Source organism: Rhinopithecus bieti, unplaced genomic scaffold (genome assembly GCF_001698545.2).
Source record: "Rhinopithecus bieti isolate Rb0 unplaced genomic scaffold, ASM169854v2 scaffold_2554, whole genome shotgun sequence".
NCBI lineage: Eukaryota > Metazoa > Chordata > Mammalia > Primates > Cercopithecidae > Rhinopithecus > Rhinopithecus bieti.
In genome coordinates, this window is record NW_016804196.1 from 3409939 (window position 1) to 3428739 (window position 18801).

Here is an 18801-nt window from a genome sequence, read left to right on the forward strand (position 1 = left end):
AAAAAAAAAAAAAAAAAAAAAAAAGTTTAAAAACGATTATTCAGATTTAGCAATAATTCTTTCCTAAGTGATTTTTTTTAATTTAAAATACTATTCTATTATACTCAGCCATCCAAGTAAACAGGTATTATTTTAAAATCAAGGTAACACTCAACCTGTCAAATAGGTACATTGTCAACTTTCCCTTTAGAATCAACTTTTATTTAACTATTCAGAATACAGCTTAACATATGCTGATTGGGTTGAATTGCGTTTATTTTTGGAGTGTGTTTGTCTCTTCTAGGCAGAGTGCATACAGTCTAGTATTAGATGTGGGTGGTTTTTAAAGGAATTAGCATAACGCAGTCACTGATCTGAGTAGAGGTCGTTCGTTGATAGGCCAAATGTAAGAGTGCACGAAGAAGTAAAAAGTGAAAGATAGCTTCTTTAATTGCTTAAGTTGCTTGGGCAACTGTGAAAATGAAAAGGCTATTAACAAAAATAGAGCAAAAAGAAGTGCCAGTTTGGAATAAAGATGGTAAGTTCAGTTTTGGGCTGGAAATGTGGGGTAGCTCAGGAGAGGAGCCAGCATGTGACAGGACTGAGAGAATTGTTCACATAGGAGTCAAAACATTTCCAAGGAAAACAGTGTAGAGAGAGCATGAAACTGATAAAAAAAAAAAAAAAAAAAACTATCTATGAAGATTACTTCAATTTGGGTTGGGGAAGAAAAGATGAAGAAAAGGAAGGTAATACAGGAGAAGAGGGCTTAAGAGAGCTAAGAAGAAGGATGGGTGGTCAGCAGCGTCAGTCAAGTACTGTATTGAGATCGACGAATGATAATTGGTTCTCTTTTGAGATAGTCTCACTCTGTCGCCAGGCTATATATTCCAGGAGAGCAGTCTCAGCTCACTGCAACCTCCACCTCCCAGAGATTCTCTTGTGCCTCAGCCTCTCAAGTAGCTGAGATTACAGGCGTGCACCACCGTGCCCAGCTAATTTTTTGTGTTTTTGGTAGAGACAGGGTTTCACCATGTTGGCTAGGCTGGTCCCGAACTCCTGGTCTCAAGTGATCCACTCATCTCAGCCTCCCGAAGTGCTAGGATTACAGGCCTGAGCCACCGTGCCCAGCTGATAATTGGTTGTTAAATTTGGAACTGCAAAGTCCTGGTTACCTTAGAGAGAGTATTGTTTTGATAAGTTTTTATTATTTCACTTTTGGGTTTGAGAAACATGAAACAGAAGGTTTTGACTTGTCTGCAACAGCACGGACTCCATAAGTACTAACTCCAGCTCTGCCTGGTCCCTTTCCTCCTTCACTGGGGCCATTTACACTGACTGTGTTAATTAAGCTAATTGAGATACTGCTAAAAAACTTACTCCAGCAGAATTCACTTCCTGAAATATTCAACCTTATTTTAGAGGGAAAAGTTTGTTTTTAGATAGAATGTTTACATTTTAGGTAAAGCACTGGCCTTAGAGTCAGCAGATGTGCATTCCAGCGCTGCTGCTCCTTAACCTCTCTGGGGCCCGCATTTCCTTTTCAGTTGAATTTGGGAGTTGGGCTAGATTATCTCTTAGGCTATGCTAAAATTATGATGTTAGTGACATTTGTCTCTTTTTTCCCTTTTGTTTTTGCTTTATTTTAATAGGTTCACCAAGTTGAAGAGTCTTAATCTTTCCAATAATCATTTAGGGGACTTCCCACTAGCAGTCTGCAGTATTCCAACCCTGGCAGAGCTGAATGTGTCCTGCAATGCCCTGCGATCGGTCCCAGCAGCCGTTGGAGTGATGCACAAGTGTGTACCTCAAACCCCGCGGGCGGGTATATCCAGAAACCCCAGGGAAGCTGCATTGGGGGTGTAGCACATGAGATTAGTTAACTTGTTATGTTGGTCATGTAAGTCTTGGCCCCAAATCAAGAGATCTGGGACTGTATATAGTCTGTACGGAGTTCATATGTTGGATTTGCACTCTTTACGGTCTTGTAAAAAATTAAATATTCTTGTTTAGAACTGAAGATCCCTGCAAATGAGTATGTCTAAACATGGAATGTGGGTTATGTTCTCATTTTTCTGAGTTATATTGAATTCAAAGACTTAGAAATTAATTTTGAGAAATAAGGAAAGCCCAAAGGATATCTGAATCAATTTATATCACAGTTAGCTCATGTTGCTCCCATTTAAGCCTATTCAAATTGGGAAAGCTAGTCATAATTTTCATTTTCAATAAAAGATTAAGATGCTTATCTCTGATTATTTCTCTTTGGTCCATTATTGCCTCAGGCCCTGCCCTTAGGCATTTTGCAAAGAGTAATACATTTTCTGGTAATATGATCTACACTATGGAACTTGTATGTTGATAATAAAGATGTAAAATTTATACATTCTCTTTATAATTCTTATGTTTTCTCTAATAGCTTACAGACATTTTTGTTGGATGGAAACTTTCTCCAATCCCTTCCTGCTGAGTTGGAGAACATGAAGCAGCTTAGTTATCTGGGTCTTTCTTTCAATGAATTTACTGACATTCCAGAAGTATTGGAGAAATTGACTGCTGTGGATAAACTTTGTATGTCCGGAAACTGTATGGAGACCCTTAGGCTACAGGCTTTAAGAAAAATGCCTCATATTAAACATGTGGATCTAAGGTAACCATTTTTGAGAAATAGATCTCATTTGAGCTGTTGGCTTATATTGCAGGGGTGGGGAGTAGGTTATTAACCAAGTCAAACAGGCTGGGTAATTGAATGTGGACCCATTTTTCTATTTCTGCCTAGAGGGAAGAATTATGATTGATAGTAGGGTTGGCTGTTACTGGAGACTTTCTCACTGATGTATGTCTTGAAGGTCTTTGTTTTGCAAATTGGAACCCAGTTGAGTTAAAGAGCTGTTTTTTGGTTTTGTTTTGTATTTTTTGTTGTTGCTGTTTTTAAAGAGATAGGGCCTTGCTCTCATGCTCCGCCTGGAGTGCAATGATGCGCTCAGAGCTCACTTTAGCCCCAAACTCCTGGGCTCAGGTGATCTTCCTGCCTCAGCCTCCCAAATACTCAGGCATGTTCAGTTTCATCAGTGTAAAGTAGCATCACCTTTTGCTCCCTTTCTTCTCCATTCGTATGACTCAGCCAAGGAAACCCATACCTTCCCATAGCCAAGAATTGCTTGGCTTCACCTTTCCTCAGAATAAAGGAATCAGACCTGTCCTTCCTAGGGAAGTATTAGCAATTTGCAGATATAAAATTCTTAATTTGGAAGTTAAAGTAGTTATAATTTATCTGATTTTTGAGAATTTCTTGGAATGTAACAAGATAAGGAACTCTAAACACTTTGTTAACATGCTTTCCAAATTGTTTACGTTACTTGCCTCTGAGTTCCTTCTATTTAGAAAACCCTCATATTCCAGAATTTAAGCCCTATTTTATTCATCCACCAGTGGTAGAATTTCATTAGAGCCAAGGACAATGGCTTGCACTGACCTTAGGTAACAAGAATGAGATGATTTCCGAGTTACCTGGTACATGAAGGAAGACATCATTTTTCTTGGTGTGAATTAGCCGACATGTAAGATCAATCTAAAATGTCTGCAAGTAATAAATCTTAGAGTTTTATAAATTCGTAAGATTCGTAGTTCTAACTTGAGTCTTTTTAGATGACATCACCTACAGGATATTTAAATACCAGAATAGACATTAGACACTCTGTAAATGTTGCATGACTATGAGTAACTGCTTCCTTCCTTGCCCCTGAGCTGAGGAGGGGAAAATCAGATCAGATTGGTTCTAATTCTGCCTTAATACTTTATTTGTTGTTTATTGTTTTGTTTTGCTTCTGTTTTGTTTTGTTTTTTGAGACAAGAGTCTCTCTCTGTCACCCAGGCTGGAGTGCAGTGGCATGATCTCAGCTCACTGCAACCTCTACCTCCTGGATTCAAGAGATTCTCCTCCCTCAGCCTCCTGAGTAGCTGGGATTACAGGTGCCTGCCACCACACCTGGCTAGTTTTTATATTTTTAGTAAAGACAGGTTTCACCATGTTGGCCAGGCTGATCTTGAACTCCTGACCTCAGGTGATCCACCTGCCTTGACCTCTCAAAGTGCTGGGATTACAGACATGAGCCACCACACCCAGACTAATTCTGCCTTAATACTTAAAATCAAAGCTAGTGGAGTAATTTAAGGAGAGTCTCGCTTAGTTTCTCTAAGTAAAGGGCTACTTTTGTTGAGTTTTTTTTTTTTTCACCCCTTAATGGAAATGTTACATCAGATTAAGTGATTATTGTTTTCTTTGTATTGATGTTCTTTGAGTTTCGTATTATTTCTTCTGTGGCATCATTAATAATTCCTCCTCTCCTCTCCTCCTTCTCCTTCTCTTTCTCCTGTTTGTACAAAGTGTGGCTGTTACTTGTTGATCACTTCTCTTTCTCTCCATGTTTTCTGCCTTGGTGGTTGCATATACTCTCAGGTTTCATTTTCACCTTTCACCTTGATGTTAATCATTCCCCAGTCTTTCCCTATTCCTTCTTTGACTTCTTGACACCAGTTCCACTTAAGCTGCCAGCTAGATAACTTCTTGGTTTTCCCTATTGACACATTTAACCAAATACATGTAAAACAGAGTTCAGTGTCTTTCTTACTCAGCCAGTTCTTTCTCATGGGTTTCTGTTTTTGCTGATAGCAACACCACCTCATTGGTCTTCCAGACACACAACTCTTGGCTGATTCTATCAGCTCTTCTTTTACATGAGTTTCTCTCTTTCATTGCTTCCTTTTTCTTCTCACTGTGACTGTTGTCTTCTAACTGAGCCATTTGCTTCCTTTGTGCAACCTCCTAAGCAAGCACAATTTTGCTCAGAGCCTGCGGTTCTCTAGTTCAGGGTATTCAAGCCCTCATATTTGGTTTCAGCCCACTGGTATGTGAGTCCTTTGAGGATGAGGCTGTATCTCTGAGCTGCTCATGTGTGAGCCTCCAACCTGTGAGTGGCAAGTGAACTATTCGCAACTTTTCCACAATGAGATGTGTACAGAAGTTGAGACTAATATTTTAGTAACGTATAATGATTTGACATTGCCACAATATCCAACTGCATTACGAGTTGATTCTTGTACAGGGAATCAACTAGTATATTTTATTTTATTTTATTTATTATTGTTATTATTATTATTATTTTTGAGACAGAATTTCACTCTTGTTGCCCAGACTGGAGTGCAGTGGTGCGATCTCGGCTCACTGCAACCTCCGCCTCGCAGATTCAAGCGATTTTCCTGCCTCAGCCTCCCAAGTAGCTGGGATTTCAGGCTCCCATCACCATGACCGGCTAACGTTTTTGTAGTTTTAGTAGAGACAGGGTTTCAGCATGTTAGCCAGGCTGGTCTTGAACTCCTGATCTCAAGTGATTCACCTGCCTCAGCCTCCCAAAGTGCTGGGATTACAGCCATGAGCCACCACACCCGACCTCAACTAATTTAGATGTTGTCAAACTTGCACAGTGAGTTGCATGTGGTGTGAGTTGTGTATGGGTTGAGTACTATATATCAGTCTGTCATGAATTACAACTTTAGAAAATAGGTCTCCTTCACCATAGATAATTTAAGCACTGTTTTTATTTATCCTTCAGCCCCAGTGTTAGTCCTTAGTGTGTCCAGTCCTTGGTAAATATTAATTGCCTCACCCACCTTTGTAGCCTAGAGCCTCACATCCCCTGCACTCCTGCAGAAAGTATTCAGGCAGGCACGAAACTCACCCTGTGCTGTTTCCTTTGATGCAGAGGCTGTTCCATTGCTTCCACGCACCTGCTTTTCTTCTCCCATGAACACCTTTCCATTCTGCCTACTCTTGGGAATCAGATGACTTGCTTCCTTTTCCATAGCCTCTTTTTTTTTTTTAAACCATTCTCTACATTTTATACATCACCCATGGCACTTATCACATACTTGTATTTCCTGTATTTCATAAAACATATGACTCTCTTTACTAAATTGTGAAACCTGTTGAAAAACACCTTGTTTTATTTATCTCTTATTGCAACAAAGCCATAGGTCATCATCGTTGTCACCATCACCGTAGCCCTTCACAGGCTGGAGTGCAGTGGTACAAACACAGCTCACTATAGCTTCCATCTCCTGGACTTAAGTGATCCCCCTACCTCAGCCTCCCGTGTAGCTGGGATGACAAGTACACACTACCACTCTTGGCTAATTTTTAAATTTTTTGGAGAGAGCGGCTTCACTTTGTTACCTAGGCTGGCTCAAACTCCTGGGCTCAAGCTGTTCTTCTGCCTCAAACTCCCCAGGTGCTGAAAATTACAGGCATGAGTCACCACACCTGGCCAGAAGGGAATTTTAGTCATATTTTGCCTCTTAAAAAGTTTGTCCAGGCCAGGCGTGGTGGCTCATGCCTATAATCTCAGCACTTTGGGAGGCTGAGGCAAGTGGATCACCTGAGGTCAGGAGTTCAAGACCAGCCTGGCCAACATGGTGAAACCCCACCTCTACTAAAAATGCAAAAATTAGCTCGGCGTAGTGGTGTGCACCTATAGTCCCAACTACTCAGAAGGCTGAGGCAGGAGACTTGTTTGAACCCGGGAGGTGGAGGTTGCAGTGGGCCAAGGTCACACCGCTGCACTCCAGGCTGGGTGACAGAGCGAGAGACTTTGCCTTAAAATAATAAATAAATAAATTAATTAATTAATTTAGTTTGTCATAGTTATGTCATAGTGACTGTGGTGAACAATATATTGTATTTGTTTGTATTCTTGTTTTTTCTCTTCTCTTTTCTCTTCTCTCTCCCCTCCCCTCCCCTCCCCTCCTCCCCTCTCCTCTCCTCTCCTCTCCTCTTTTCTTTTCTTTTCTTTCCTTTCCTTTTCTTTTCTTTTCTTTTCTTTCTTCTCTGAGACAGGGTCTCGCTTTTTTACCCAAGCTGGAATGCAGTGGTGCAGTCACAGTTTACTGCAGCCCCAAACTCCTGGGTTCGAGTGATCCTCCTGCCCCAGCCTCTCAAATAGCTGGGAGTATAAGCATGTGCCACCACGGCTGGCTAATTTTTTGTTTGTTGTAGAGATGGGGTCTTGCTCTATTGCCCAGTCTGGTCTCAAACGAACCTCCTACTTCAGCCTCCCAAAGTGTTAGGATTACAGAGTTTGAGCTACCACACCATGCCATAATATATTGTATTCTTGAACAATGCTAAGAGTGGATTTAAAGTATTCTCACTACAAAAGTAATAACTATGTGAGATGGTGCACATGAACTAGCTAGAATTAGTCATTTCACAGTGTACATATATTTCAAAAGTCATGCTGTACACAATAAATACGTACAGTTTTATCTGTCAGTTAAACAAATAATAAAATAGTTCATCCTAAGTAGCTGAATTACTGTGTGAGCCTGAAAACTTGGTATTTCAGTCATGGTGAGAGTTAGCAACTTAAGCCAAATGTTAACTTTCCTTTTCGTTACATTAACTTTGCTTTTGTTATAGATTTTTTTGTCTCCTTATTAAACCAATGCTTATTATTTTAGTATTAATACAATAAAATTGTATTAATTGAATGAAATTGTGTGTGGCTTTTTCAAGTGAAGATGATAAAGCCATTTTGAAGGTTATTTGAAGTGTAGATTGGGAAGAAGATGGGCCTTTGTTCCATTCCTGCAGTCTGTTGTACCCAAGATGAGATGTGTTTTTTCTTTTTCATTCTGTGTGCACATTCTAGTAATCTAGTGAGCATTTGGAAATAGGCAGATTGCTGGGTCAAGGCCAGTTTTTAAATCTTACAACCTGGAATAAAAAAAGAGAAGGAGCCAAAAAAACATCCTCTTAGGGACATTGGAAAAGGCCATATGCTGTGCTTGTGTGTTGACGAATCCCAGCTCTTTGCTGGAACTCATCCTTGTGTTTCAGTGGCTTTAGGATATTATTCTTAATTCATTTTCCATAGCTTTATTTTATTTTTTTAAAGGACAGAAATTCACTACAGAGAAACTGCTTTTTCCTGTACTCCAGACTTAAATTAATACTCTTCTTTTTTTTGAGACAGAGTATCGCTCTGTCGCCCAGGCTAGAGTGCAGTGGCATGATCTTGGCTCACCACAACTTCTGCCTCCTGGGTTTAAGCAATTCTGCCGCAGCCTCCCGAGTAGCTGGGATTACAGGCACGTGCCACCATGCCCAGCTAATTTTTAATACTTTTTTTAGTAGAGATGGGGTTTCACTGTGCTGGCCAGGCTGGTCTTGAACTCGTGACCTCGTGAACCGCCCACCTTTGCCTCCCCAAGTGTTGGGATTACAGGCATGAGCCACTGCGCCCATCCTATATTAATACTCTTCTAGTCAAGGTCATCATCTCAGCACTTTACTGGCTTTGTAATGGAAAGTAGATGGTTTTTGTTGTTTGTTTCTAAAGGAGTTAGACATAGCCTAACAAACTGGAAGTTGACATTTCCATCTATTTTTCTTCCTTTTGAAGCTAAATATGTCTTTGTTATTTTGGTTCGTAGTCCCCGTTACTACTTATTTTCTGATAGCTCATCCACAGCAACTTTAGTCAGTTAGCTCACTAGTTCTTATGGCTAGAGATTCTGCCAGTTTTCTGCTGTGCCTTGCTTCATCGTAGAGGTGTTGATTCCCATTTTTCTCCATCATTCTATGAGTTCTCAATAGATCTTAGATACTGGATTTCAGTATTTTCTGCACTTTACTCTATCAAGCAGTATTTTATAGATGGAGGTCGTTTTGGTGGTTCATCCTGGTCCTGAGCAGTTGGGAGTCATGTGCTTGCATTCCCATCTCTGGTGCTCCCATTCAGTGTGCAACTCTTACTTGTTATGTGACTCCGGTCCATTATTGTTTTTCCGCCTCAACCTTTAATTCCATCCTACTCATCCGCCTGCTTATGCATCATTCAATATTCATTGTAGTTGTAATGTGCGTAACAGTTGTTCTGAGTTTTGTTTCTTATGTTCTTTTCGGTATGGTACAGTTTCACCGTTCTTTGGAAGTCAGTTCCTAGTTCTTTGGAAGTCAATGCTTAAGTGGATTATTTTCCCCCTAGAAGTAAATTAAGGTAAAGTCAATGTGCTTATTCCTCTCCCAGCTGTAGTGGTGTCACTTGTGTTTCAGAATATATTGTGAAGGTTAAAACCTCCTGGAATTGTAGCTAAAAATAGATACTCTGGCTAGTTAAGCAAGGCCAGATGCTGAGATTCCAAAAATCATGGAGAACTATAGTACAGAGAGAATTGAGTTCTTTCTCGCTATCTCTTGTATTAGGGTGTTTAGCATTGCAGTTAATTGTAGTCTCTATTTATGTCCTTTTCCTTCAAGGTTGAACATAATTAGGAAGCTGATAGCAGATGAAGTGGACTTTCTACAGCATGTTACTCAGCTTGACCTACGAGACAATAAACTTGGTGATCTAGATGCCATGATTTTCAACAACATTGAAGTTTTACACTGTGAAAGGAATCAACTGGTCACATTAGACATCTGTGGCTATTTCCTAAAAGCACTCTATGCCTCTTCTAATGGTATGTATCATAGGCCACATCAAAGTTGCTCTTTTGGTTCCAAGAATTTACCCAGCATCATTATTTCTGCCTCTCTGATTGTTCTTTGCTCAAGTAGTTAGTAAAATAGCTCAAATTTTGCTAAAATAAAAGTCACAAAAGAAAAATGCTGACTTACTATTTAAAGGAATCAAAAGGAAGATTTTATTTTCCCTATAAGTTACTCACACTTTTGATTTGGATTTTCTGCTTAAAGGAAGAGAGAAAAGAGAACTATTTCTTGGGCTACATTACCAAGATCTAGAGATCTTTACTACCTTATTACTAAATCTGGAACCTTTATTTAATACTGGAGAGTGAAAGGAAGTTTTATTTTGACTCCATTCAGGATTTCCAGTTTCATGTTTGACTAACAGAGAGCTCACCTTAAGATAAACCAGAATGTTAGCTGGGCATGGCGGTGCATGCCTATAGTCCCAGCTACTTGGGAGTGGGAAGCTGAGGCAGGAGAATTGCTGGAGCCCAGGAGGTGGAGGCTGCAGTGGTCTGAGATCACACTACTACACTCCAGCCTGGTTGACAGAGTGAGACCCTGTCTAAAAAAAAAAAAAAAAAAGATTATTAAAAAAAGATAAACCAGAATGATATACCCACAAGGACACCATAAAGCAAGAGTCTTAATCATTTAATGTTTCTTTCTAAGAATCTGAAAATCAGGGCAGTTCCAAAAAAGAAAAGGTAATATGGGCATATGTTTGCTAAGATGAAGGTTTCAATTCCCTGCAGTCAGTAAACTGAATGAAAACAAGTGTTCACTACTGCAAGTTGAACATATGTTTATCATGCACTTGTTTTATGCATAGTGCAGCTCATGAGCTCTGAAAGATGAAGGATTTTTCAAATGTGATTACTGTTATCTCAGAAAAACAAGCCAAACCTCTTATAGGTATATTTTCTAATGTAATCAGTTTGGCTGAGCACTGAAGGGTTATAGGATTTAGATAACCAGTGGGAATGAAGTAGGAAGAAAGAATCTGAATGTGGCTTGTTGGGCAGTTGGGAGAAGACAGGGAATTCTGAACCCACAGATGTAATTAGGAGAGGCATGCTTTTAGTCAGATAGTGAAGCATTGGCCTTAGTATAATAAGCAATAGAGAACCAGTAAAGACTCTAAAGTGGAGGAGACATGATGGAAGTGATGCTTTAAGGCGGTTAATGTGAAAAAGAGTATGTACAGAATGCATTTATAGGAGAAGGTTGAGGGTAATCCACTACTCCACTAATCCAAGTTACTGTGATGGGCTTCATGTGGGCTAATGGGAACTTGTAGTCAGGATTATAGATGTTGATTTGAGACTCATCTGCTCAGAGGTGATACCTGAAACCAGGGAAGTAAGGTAACTGGAAGAGAGGAGAGTGCTAGTACCAAAGGTCAACTTACAAACCCCTCACACTTAGCTGGAGCCAGACTGGGCAACCAGATAGGAGCTGCACCTGTGAATTACTTGGTAATTGTTTAGGGAAGCGGAAGGACATTTACAAACTACTCTGCCCAAGAAACAAAGTTACAGGGGACAGTGGTGTCATATTTCATAAAGTTTTGAGGAAGAGTTTCAGATTTAAGTAAAATAAGTCATTTGTGACCCACTGGAGTGCTGTTTCAGTAAGGTGATGAGGGCAAAAGACAAGAAGCATTATTTGGTTTTATGGAAGGACCCTTGGGTTTTAAAAGGATGGCACTCATGGTTAATCCTTCAGATGTAATACAGCCTGCATAACAATAAGAGAGCAACAGTAAAGGGATAGAAAAGAGGCAGGAAATTAGAATACGTGATTTATTTCAATCTCTGAAGAAGATCTTGTGATTAAATTAAAAGTTCTTTTTTACTTTTCTGTACTTTCAAAGTTGAACAAATGATGTATTGTACTTCCTAAACTAAACAAACAATAGAGAATAAAGCACAGTAATGATGTTCCACATACAAAAAGAGTCTCTGTCATTTGGATAGTGATGTCTTTGTGTTTTTTTTTCCTTCCTAGAACTTGTTCAACTTGATGTTTACCCAGTTCCAAATTATCTGTCCTACATGGATGTTTCAAGGTAAGAAGTCAAGTCTTAGAGCCCTCTAGAGTCTACTAGAAAATTATTTAGTAATTCTAACTGAGCTTATGCACAAGTACTTTTTAATATTTTGAAGGTAAATGATAAAACATTAATGATTTTTACTTTATTCTCTAAAATGATATATATTTGTTGATGAAAATACATTTGTAGCTCAAACCAGAGCATCAGAGTGTCAGTGTGCACACCAATTTGAACACCAGATTTGGACTTGAAAGGTGAGTTGAGGGCCATATGGCTTAAAGTTCTAATAACTCTTTTCATTATATGAATCATATTTTTGTGTCTTTCCCTGAAGTAATGTTAATTTTATTTTTTATTTTCAAATTTTTTTTTATTTTTTTAAACTCTGCCAAGTCTTAGGATAATTTTATTTTTTAAGTGCTTTATTTCTTTTGATTTCTTCCCCCCTTGTTTAGATATATATCTCTTTGCTAAGAATTCTTAGAAAATAGTGACAAAGCCTATCAATTCTATACAACCTGCTTGGTTTTCTTAGCTTCTTTTTGAATATGTAACCATTTTACCTTTTTTGGTAATTTGCTTCTGCGGTATATTATATTTATTGCAGTTACCACAAATATTGTAGTAGACTTTTTCTTAAAGGCACAAAGGCTTGACAGTGTCTACAGTGTGTATTTATACGAAGTAAACTTAAAAAATTTTAACAATGAATTATAAAATTGAAACTCATTTTGAAGGTAATTCCAAAGGAGATACACAAAAATGTTCTAAACATAGGGAGTTTGTGGCCCACTCAAGGTGACAACTGTTAACTCATTTCAGTGCTTAAATTCTGGTGTGTTTATTAACAGTCACTATGCTTTTTAATCACAACTATTGTATGATTTGTCTTGTACAGAATTTTGCCTTTTGTCTTGAGATTACACAGGCTTAGCTATTTTAATAATATACTGAATCACAGTTATGCAAGACATGTCAGTATTTGGTTATTGGGAAACTATTACAGTTAAATTTTTATTATAAATATATAATTATAAAATCATAAAGCTCTTTGAGTAGTGCTTCTTACATTTCCTACTAACTACCCATCAGATAATTTTATTTAATTAACTTAAATCAGACATTACCTAATTAGTTTCCTCCCAACCCCCCAGCAACCCTGAATGTTATTTTCACATTTTGAATAAGAGCAGTATAGGAACAGTATAGGAATGGGATTTGCATACATGGGTGCATATAAATATCTTGAACAGATTTCTTTTCTTTTCTTTTCTTTTTTTTGAGATGGAGTCTTGCTCTGTTGCCCAGGCTGGAGTGCAGTGGCGCAATCTTGGCTTATTACAACCTCTACTTCCTGGGTTCAAATGATTCTCCTGCTCCAGCCTCCTGAGCAGCTGGGATTACAGGCACACACCACCACGCCTGGCTAATATTTTTGTATTTTTGTAGAGATGGGGTTTCACCATGTTGGCCAGGCTGGTCTGGAACTCCTGACCTCAAGTGATCCACCAGCCTTGGCCTCCCAAAGTGCTGGGATTATAGGCATGAGCCACCATGCCCGGCCCAGATATATTTTCGAGAATTAGTCATAGAGTTAAACTACTTTTTAAATACAGTGTAATCCGCAAATGTTAGCCATTTAAACCCCTAAGTGAGACTGAATTGGAAACTCTTGTGTCATGCTTGTCTCTGAAGTCTGCCCCTTAAATGATATTCATCTTCCTGTGGCCACTCTCATGCCCAGAACCTTCACTATAACACACTACCTCATCCACCTCCCATACTGTCACCTATCACAGAGTTTACTAGGTCAGGTTCCTCCATACAAAGTTCTAAGTTATCACTTACAGAAGTTTTAATTTTTGTATGTTGGGGTTGTTTTTACTAAAGAGTACTTTCAATCCCCTGTCCTGTTGAGATGTTTTAGATACTAACAATTTAAAAAAAAAAAAAATGAGTGTGTCAATGTTTAGGGCTTCAAATCCAGAACTGTATGTGCCTATGACAGACACTAAGCAGAAAATAATTCCTTCTATTTCTGTATTTTAATTGAGGAGTAGATATAATTGCAAAATTAAAGAACATAAATAATGCATGATTCCACCATCCTAACATCACAGTTATTTTTCCTTTTGCTGTAATATCTTATGATTCTTGTCCCAAGCATCATGTTTTCATAGAATTACCCATCTGTGTATAAAGAATTGTGGTCATAATGTACATACTGTTTGAAATTCTTTGTGCCTGGCCACTTTACGTATTTTAAAAAGAAAGTAAAAGGATAACCAGTGTGACTAGGGACACATTCAAATAGAGTAGTTTATCTAAGTAATGATCAATTCATTTAAAAGTTAAAGACAGCATTAGTTTAGTTCTCTGTCTCTCTCTCTCTCTCTTTTTGAGATGGAGTTTCGCTCTTGTTGCCCAGACTGGAGTGCAATGGTGCGATCTTGGCTTACTGCAACCTCTGCCTCCTGGGTTCAAGCGATTCTCGTGCCTTAGCCTCCCAAGTAGCTGGGATTACAGGCATGTGCCATCACACCCAGCTAATTTTTGTATTTTTTAAGTAGAGACAGGGTTTCACGATGTTGGTCAGGCTTGTCTCAAACTCCTGACCTCTGGTGATCTGCCGGCCTCGGCCTCCCAAAATGCTGGAATTACAGGCATGAGTTACCATGCCCCGCCTAGTTCTCCTTTTTATAGTAACTGTAATTACCATCTAATGCCCAAGTAAATGTTTTTAATTAATTAATTCTTCCAAGTTAACTGTCAGTGAACTTTTCATTGCCACCATTTTAAAACTATTTCTCTCCCTTCCCATTTATCCATGGCTATATTTTCATGATGACAGCTGGAGTTGGGAAATATTTTAATATTAAGGGAAAAAATATAAATTTGAAAATAAAACTGTGATATGCCATTTGACTTTGTGTGTTTTTATTTTCAGTATAACACAGATTCTCCCTAAAATTGGCATAGGTCTGTAGACCCTTTAGGAAAGTCAATTTGGAGCTAGGCTTTTTTTTTTTCAAGACTTTAGAGATGATACAGATTATGTAATTATGTCCTTCCTTCTTTTTAAAAAATTTAACTTTTTTTAGAGATAGGATCTCGCTCTGTCACCCAGGTTGGAGTGCAGCGATGAGATCATAGCTCACTGTAAACCTCGAACTACTCTACTCCAGCAGTCCTCCCACTGTAGCCTTTTGAGTAGCTGGGACTAGTGGTGCATGCCACCATGAGCAGCTAATTTTTTATGTTTTGTAGCAATGGGGACTCGCTGTGTTGCCCAGGCTGATCTCAAACTCTTGGACACAAGCGATCCTCCCATAGGCATGAGCTACTGTGCTCTGCCTCTTCCTTACTTTTTCTTTATTTCTTCTCCCTATCACAATTCTTCTTACTTCTGGAGAAAAGCGAATCCACATGTTCTTTCGATTTATGCCCACGGTACTTTGGTGTTTCATTTAAGGTTTTACTTATTCCTTGTAATAATTTGAGTTTAGAACCACTTTTGAGGCCAAATTCAACCAAACAATTTTATGTTCTTGCATTTAGGAACCGCTTAGAAAATGTGCCTGAGTGGGTATGTGAAAGCCGAAAGCTAGAAGTTTTGGATATTGGCCATAATCAAATATGTGAACTTCCTGCCCGGTGAGTATTGCAGATCAAATGAGAGGATCTCACAATAGATGAGCAATTTAAAAAATTGCTGATTCGGTGTTTAACTTGGTATCATAAGCCTAAAAGAGTTTGCTTTAAAAACGAATATGGTATCTTTTACCCCGTGTGGTGTCTTCAAGTTACAAACTTTCTTCATGCAGTGCAGTGAGGAGTAGAGTGAGGCTTTGACTCTCAGCCAGACTTTTCAAAACCTTGCAGGCAGTTGTGCTTGGTGGAAATTTTTAAGTAAGCCAAAAACAATCTTTGAAGCAAACAATATGATTAGCCCACTTCTGGGATCTTAAGTCTTTCAGAATCTTCCACCTCTGTTTGTTGACTTAATATGTCTACTTTAAACATAAATACCTTTTGTTCTCCCTAGACCTTAACTTTGAGGGGGAAATAAGATGGTTAGGTCATGAAACCTAGAAAGAGCAAACTAGACTAGATTCTCTTTTTCTTGTGAAATTTGGGAGTAGAAGGTTCAAGAACTTCTCTCTCTTAAATATGTTCTTATTTTTATTTTATAATTTTCACTTTAATGGCAAGATTTGCAAAACAGCCACATGATGACTTCTATTGTCTGTAAATATAGACAGATATTTTCAAGTTGACTAATCATGGTCCAAAATATTAGTGAATTTTTAGTAACTAGCCATGCAGTTAGTAACCCTAAGAGTCTATCCAGTGCTGTCCTGTAGAAATTTCTGTGATGATTGAAGTGCTCTGTATCTGTGCTGCCCAGTATGGTATCCACTGGCCATATGTGGCTATTGAGCACTTGCATTGTGGCTAATGTGACTGAGGAACTAAATTTTGTGTATTCGTTAACTCCAATTAACTTAAATTCATATAGTTACTTGTGGTTGCCTCAACTCAGGTCTTATTATTTCCACCATTCTCAGCCAATCACTGAACAGAGGAAGTCAGTTATTTTTAGCTATGTATAGTCAAAAACATCAGTGAAAACATTGTAGAAGTATGTTACCATTTTGGAGTAAACTTACTTTAGTGCACAATCTTTAAAGGTATGTGATCACCATTCCTGTTTCCTTACCAAGAAGATACACTTGCTTGGTAAGCCTAGTAAACATGTTAGAGTTCAGCTGTTCAGTATGGTAGCCCCCAGCCAGCCATTAACCAAGTGACTGTTGAGCACCTGAAATGTGACTAATCCTAATTGAGAAGTGCTGTAAGTGTAAAATATACATGGAATGTAAAATATTAATAATAGTGTACATTAATTACATGTTAAGTTAATATTTGGGGCATATTCTGGGTTAAATGAAATAATACTCTGAGAATTCATTTACTTGTTCTTTTCTTTTTCTTTTAATGTGGCTACTAGATAATTTAAAATTACATGTGGCGTATATTTGATAACACTGTGTTAGAATGTAGCTCTTATTAAAGAAATCTGAGTTATATTTTCATCCCTGAAAAGCTCTGTTAATTTCATTATGTTCCCCAGCAATACATTATACCTGTAAATATGATCCATTTGAAAGTGCTTTCTGCCCTAGAATATTATGTTGACTGAGCATTTAGGTGATCCATTGCAGCCATCACTATTAACAAGAGGGTGTGTGTGTGTGTGTGTCCGTGCATGGCCCTTTTAGTAAAAGAACAGGAAAAACGAAAACAGTAGGGAAAAAAATAATTTATTGAAAAAAATTTTCTACCTTATCTTCTATTTTCTTTCTGTCTTTCCTTCTTTTCTTTTTTTTTTTCTTTTTTTTGAGACAGAGTCACGATCCTGACTCACTGCAACCTCTGCCTCCCGGGTTCAAGCAATTCTCGTGCCTCAGCCTCCTGAGTAACTGGGACTACAGGCACGTGCCACCACGCCTGGCTAATTTTTGTATTTTTAGTAGAGACGGGGTTTCACTGTGTTGACCAGGCTGTTCTTGAACTCCTGACCTCAGGTGATCCGCCTGCCTCAGCCTCCCAAAGTGCTGCGATTATAGCCGTGAGCCACCACACCTGGCCTTTTCTTCTCTTTTCTCTGTTCTCTTTCCCCCTTTCACCCCTCAATCCCACAGATAGCACATTGGCATCCAAGTTCTCTGTTTTGCTGAAGGCTACAAAGATATATCATATATATATTTTATATTTGTATATATTATACATTAATATATATTTATATTTTACATATATAAACAAACAAATGCAAGATAACTGACATTTTGTCCAATTTTTCCCCCCAGATCTGTTGATCTTTAATTTGTTCTGCGTCAGAACAGGCTTTTTGAGAATCTAAACAAATGCTTATTCAATGCAAATCCCAAATGCTCTATTGTTATTGTATTCTTGTGTGTGTGTGTGTGTGTGTGTGTGTGTGTGTGTTTAACACGTGGAACAAAAAGAGTGTGCATTGTTTTTCTGTTTATAGTGTTGTTCAGTTGCAAACTCTGTATAAGCCCTGTTGTTGATGTAATAGGCAAGACTGGGTACCGTGGCTCTTGATCTAGTACCAGCACATTGGGAGGCCAAGGCAGGAAGATTGCTTGAGCCCAGGAGTTCAAGACTAGCCTGGGCAATACTGCAAGACCCTATCTCTACAAAAAATAAAATTAGCCAGACATGGTGGTGTGTGCCTGTAGTCCCAGCTACTTGGAAGACTTGAGGCAGGAGGATTGCCTGAGCCTAGGAGGTCAAGGTTACAGTGACGTGTGGTTGCATCACTGCACTCCAGCGTGAGCAACAGAGCTGAGACCTTGCCTCTTAAAAAGAAAAAAAAAAAAATTCAGGCAAGACAATGATTAATTAAAATTGATTTAATACTCATACTTTGTCCAAGTAAGGTATATGAAGAGTTTGACAGGGCCGGGTGCAGTGGCTCATGCCTATAATCCTAGCACATGGGGAGGCCAAGGCGGGCAGATCACCTGAGGTCAGCAGTTCAAGACCAGCCTGACCAACATGGTGAAACCCTGTCTCTACTAAAAAATACAAAAATTAGCTGGGCGTAGTGGCACATGCCTGTAGTCCCAGCTACTCTGGAGGCTGAGGCAGGGGAATCACTTGAACCCAGGAGGTGGAGGTTGCAGTGAGCCAAGATTGCGCCATTGCACTCCAGCCTCAGCAACAGAGTGAGACTCTATCTCAAAGGAAAAAAAAAAAAAGAGTTTGACAAAAGAGAAATTATTAGAGGCAGAAATGTATTAAAAAGGAAAGAGAGTATTTTAATGTTTAGATAATACCCAAAAGAATTGAACTAAACCCAATAATTAGCATTCAATACTCATCCTATAGTTGATCTTTTGATTTGGAAAATCAAGGTAAAAGATTTTATCACCTTTTAGTTATTTATGTGGTAAAGGATACATATATATATATATGATGAACCACATGCTGAAATAATAGGCTGGAATGACCATTACAGAGACTGCCCTATGGTAATGGTAACTGCATAGATCATCTGGCCCGGATAATCTGTCTTGTCACACTGATATCTAAACCTGCCAACTTAGATATCTTTAACTGGGGCCTGTGGTGTCACAGCATTGAGACAGTTTGCTAGCATCTTTGTGAGCAAAGAAACTCCATTTGCTATTTAAAGTGAATAAAGTTA

General features: G+C 38.7%; 1 protein-coding gene across 1 annotated transcript in view; it reads left to right on the forward strand.

Annotated features, from left to right (window-relative positions):
- Positions 1 to 18801, forward strand: part of PHLPP1 (PH domain and leucine rich repeat protein phosphatase 1) — a 271957-nt gene that overhangs the window by 184797 nt on the left and 68359 nt on the right. The window contains exons 5-9 of the mRNA XM_017867150.1: positions 1632 to 1778; positions 2399 to 2629; positions 9296 to 9498; positions 11519 to 11579; positions 15123 to 15218. Of these exons, the coding sequence (XP_017722639.1) occupies positions 1632 to 1778; positions 2399 to 2629; positions 9296 to 9498; positions 11519 to 11579; positions 15123 to 15218 (738 nt within the window). The remainder of the gene's footprint in view (positions 1 to 1631; positions 1779 to 2398; positions 2630 to 9295; positions 9499 to 11518; positions 11580 to 15122; positions 15219 to 18801) is intronic.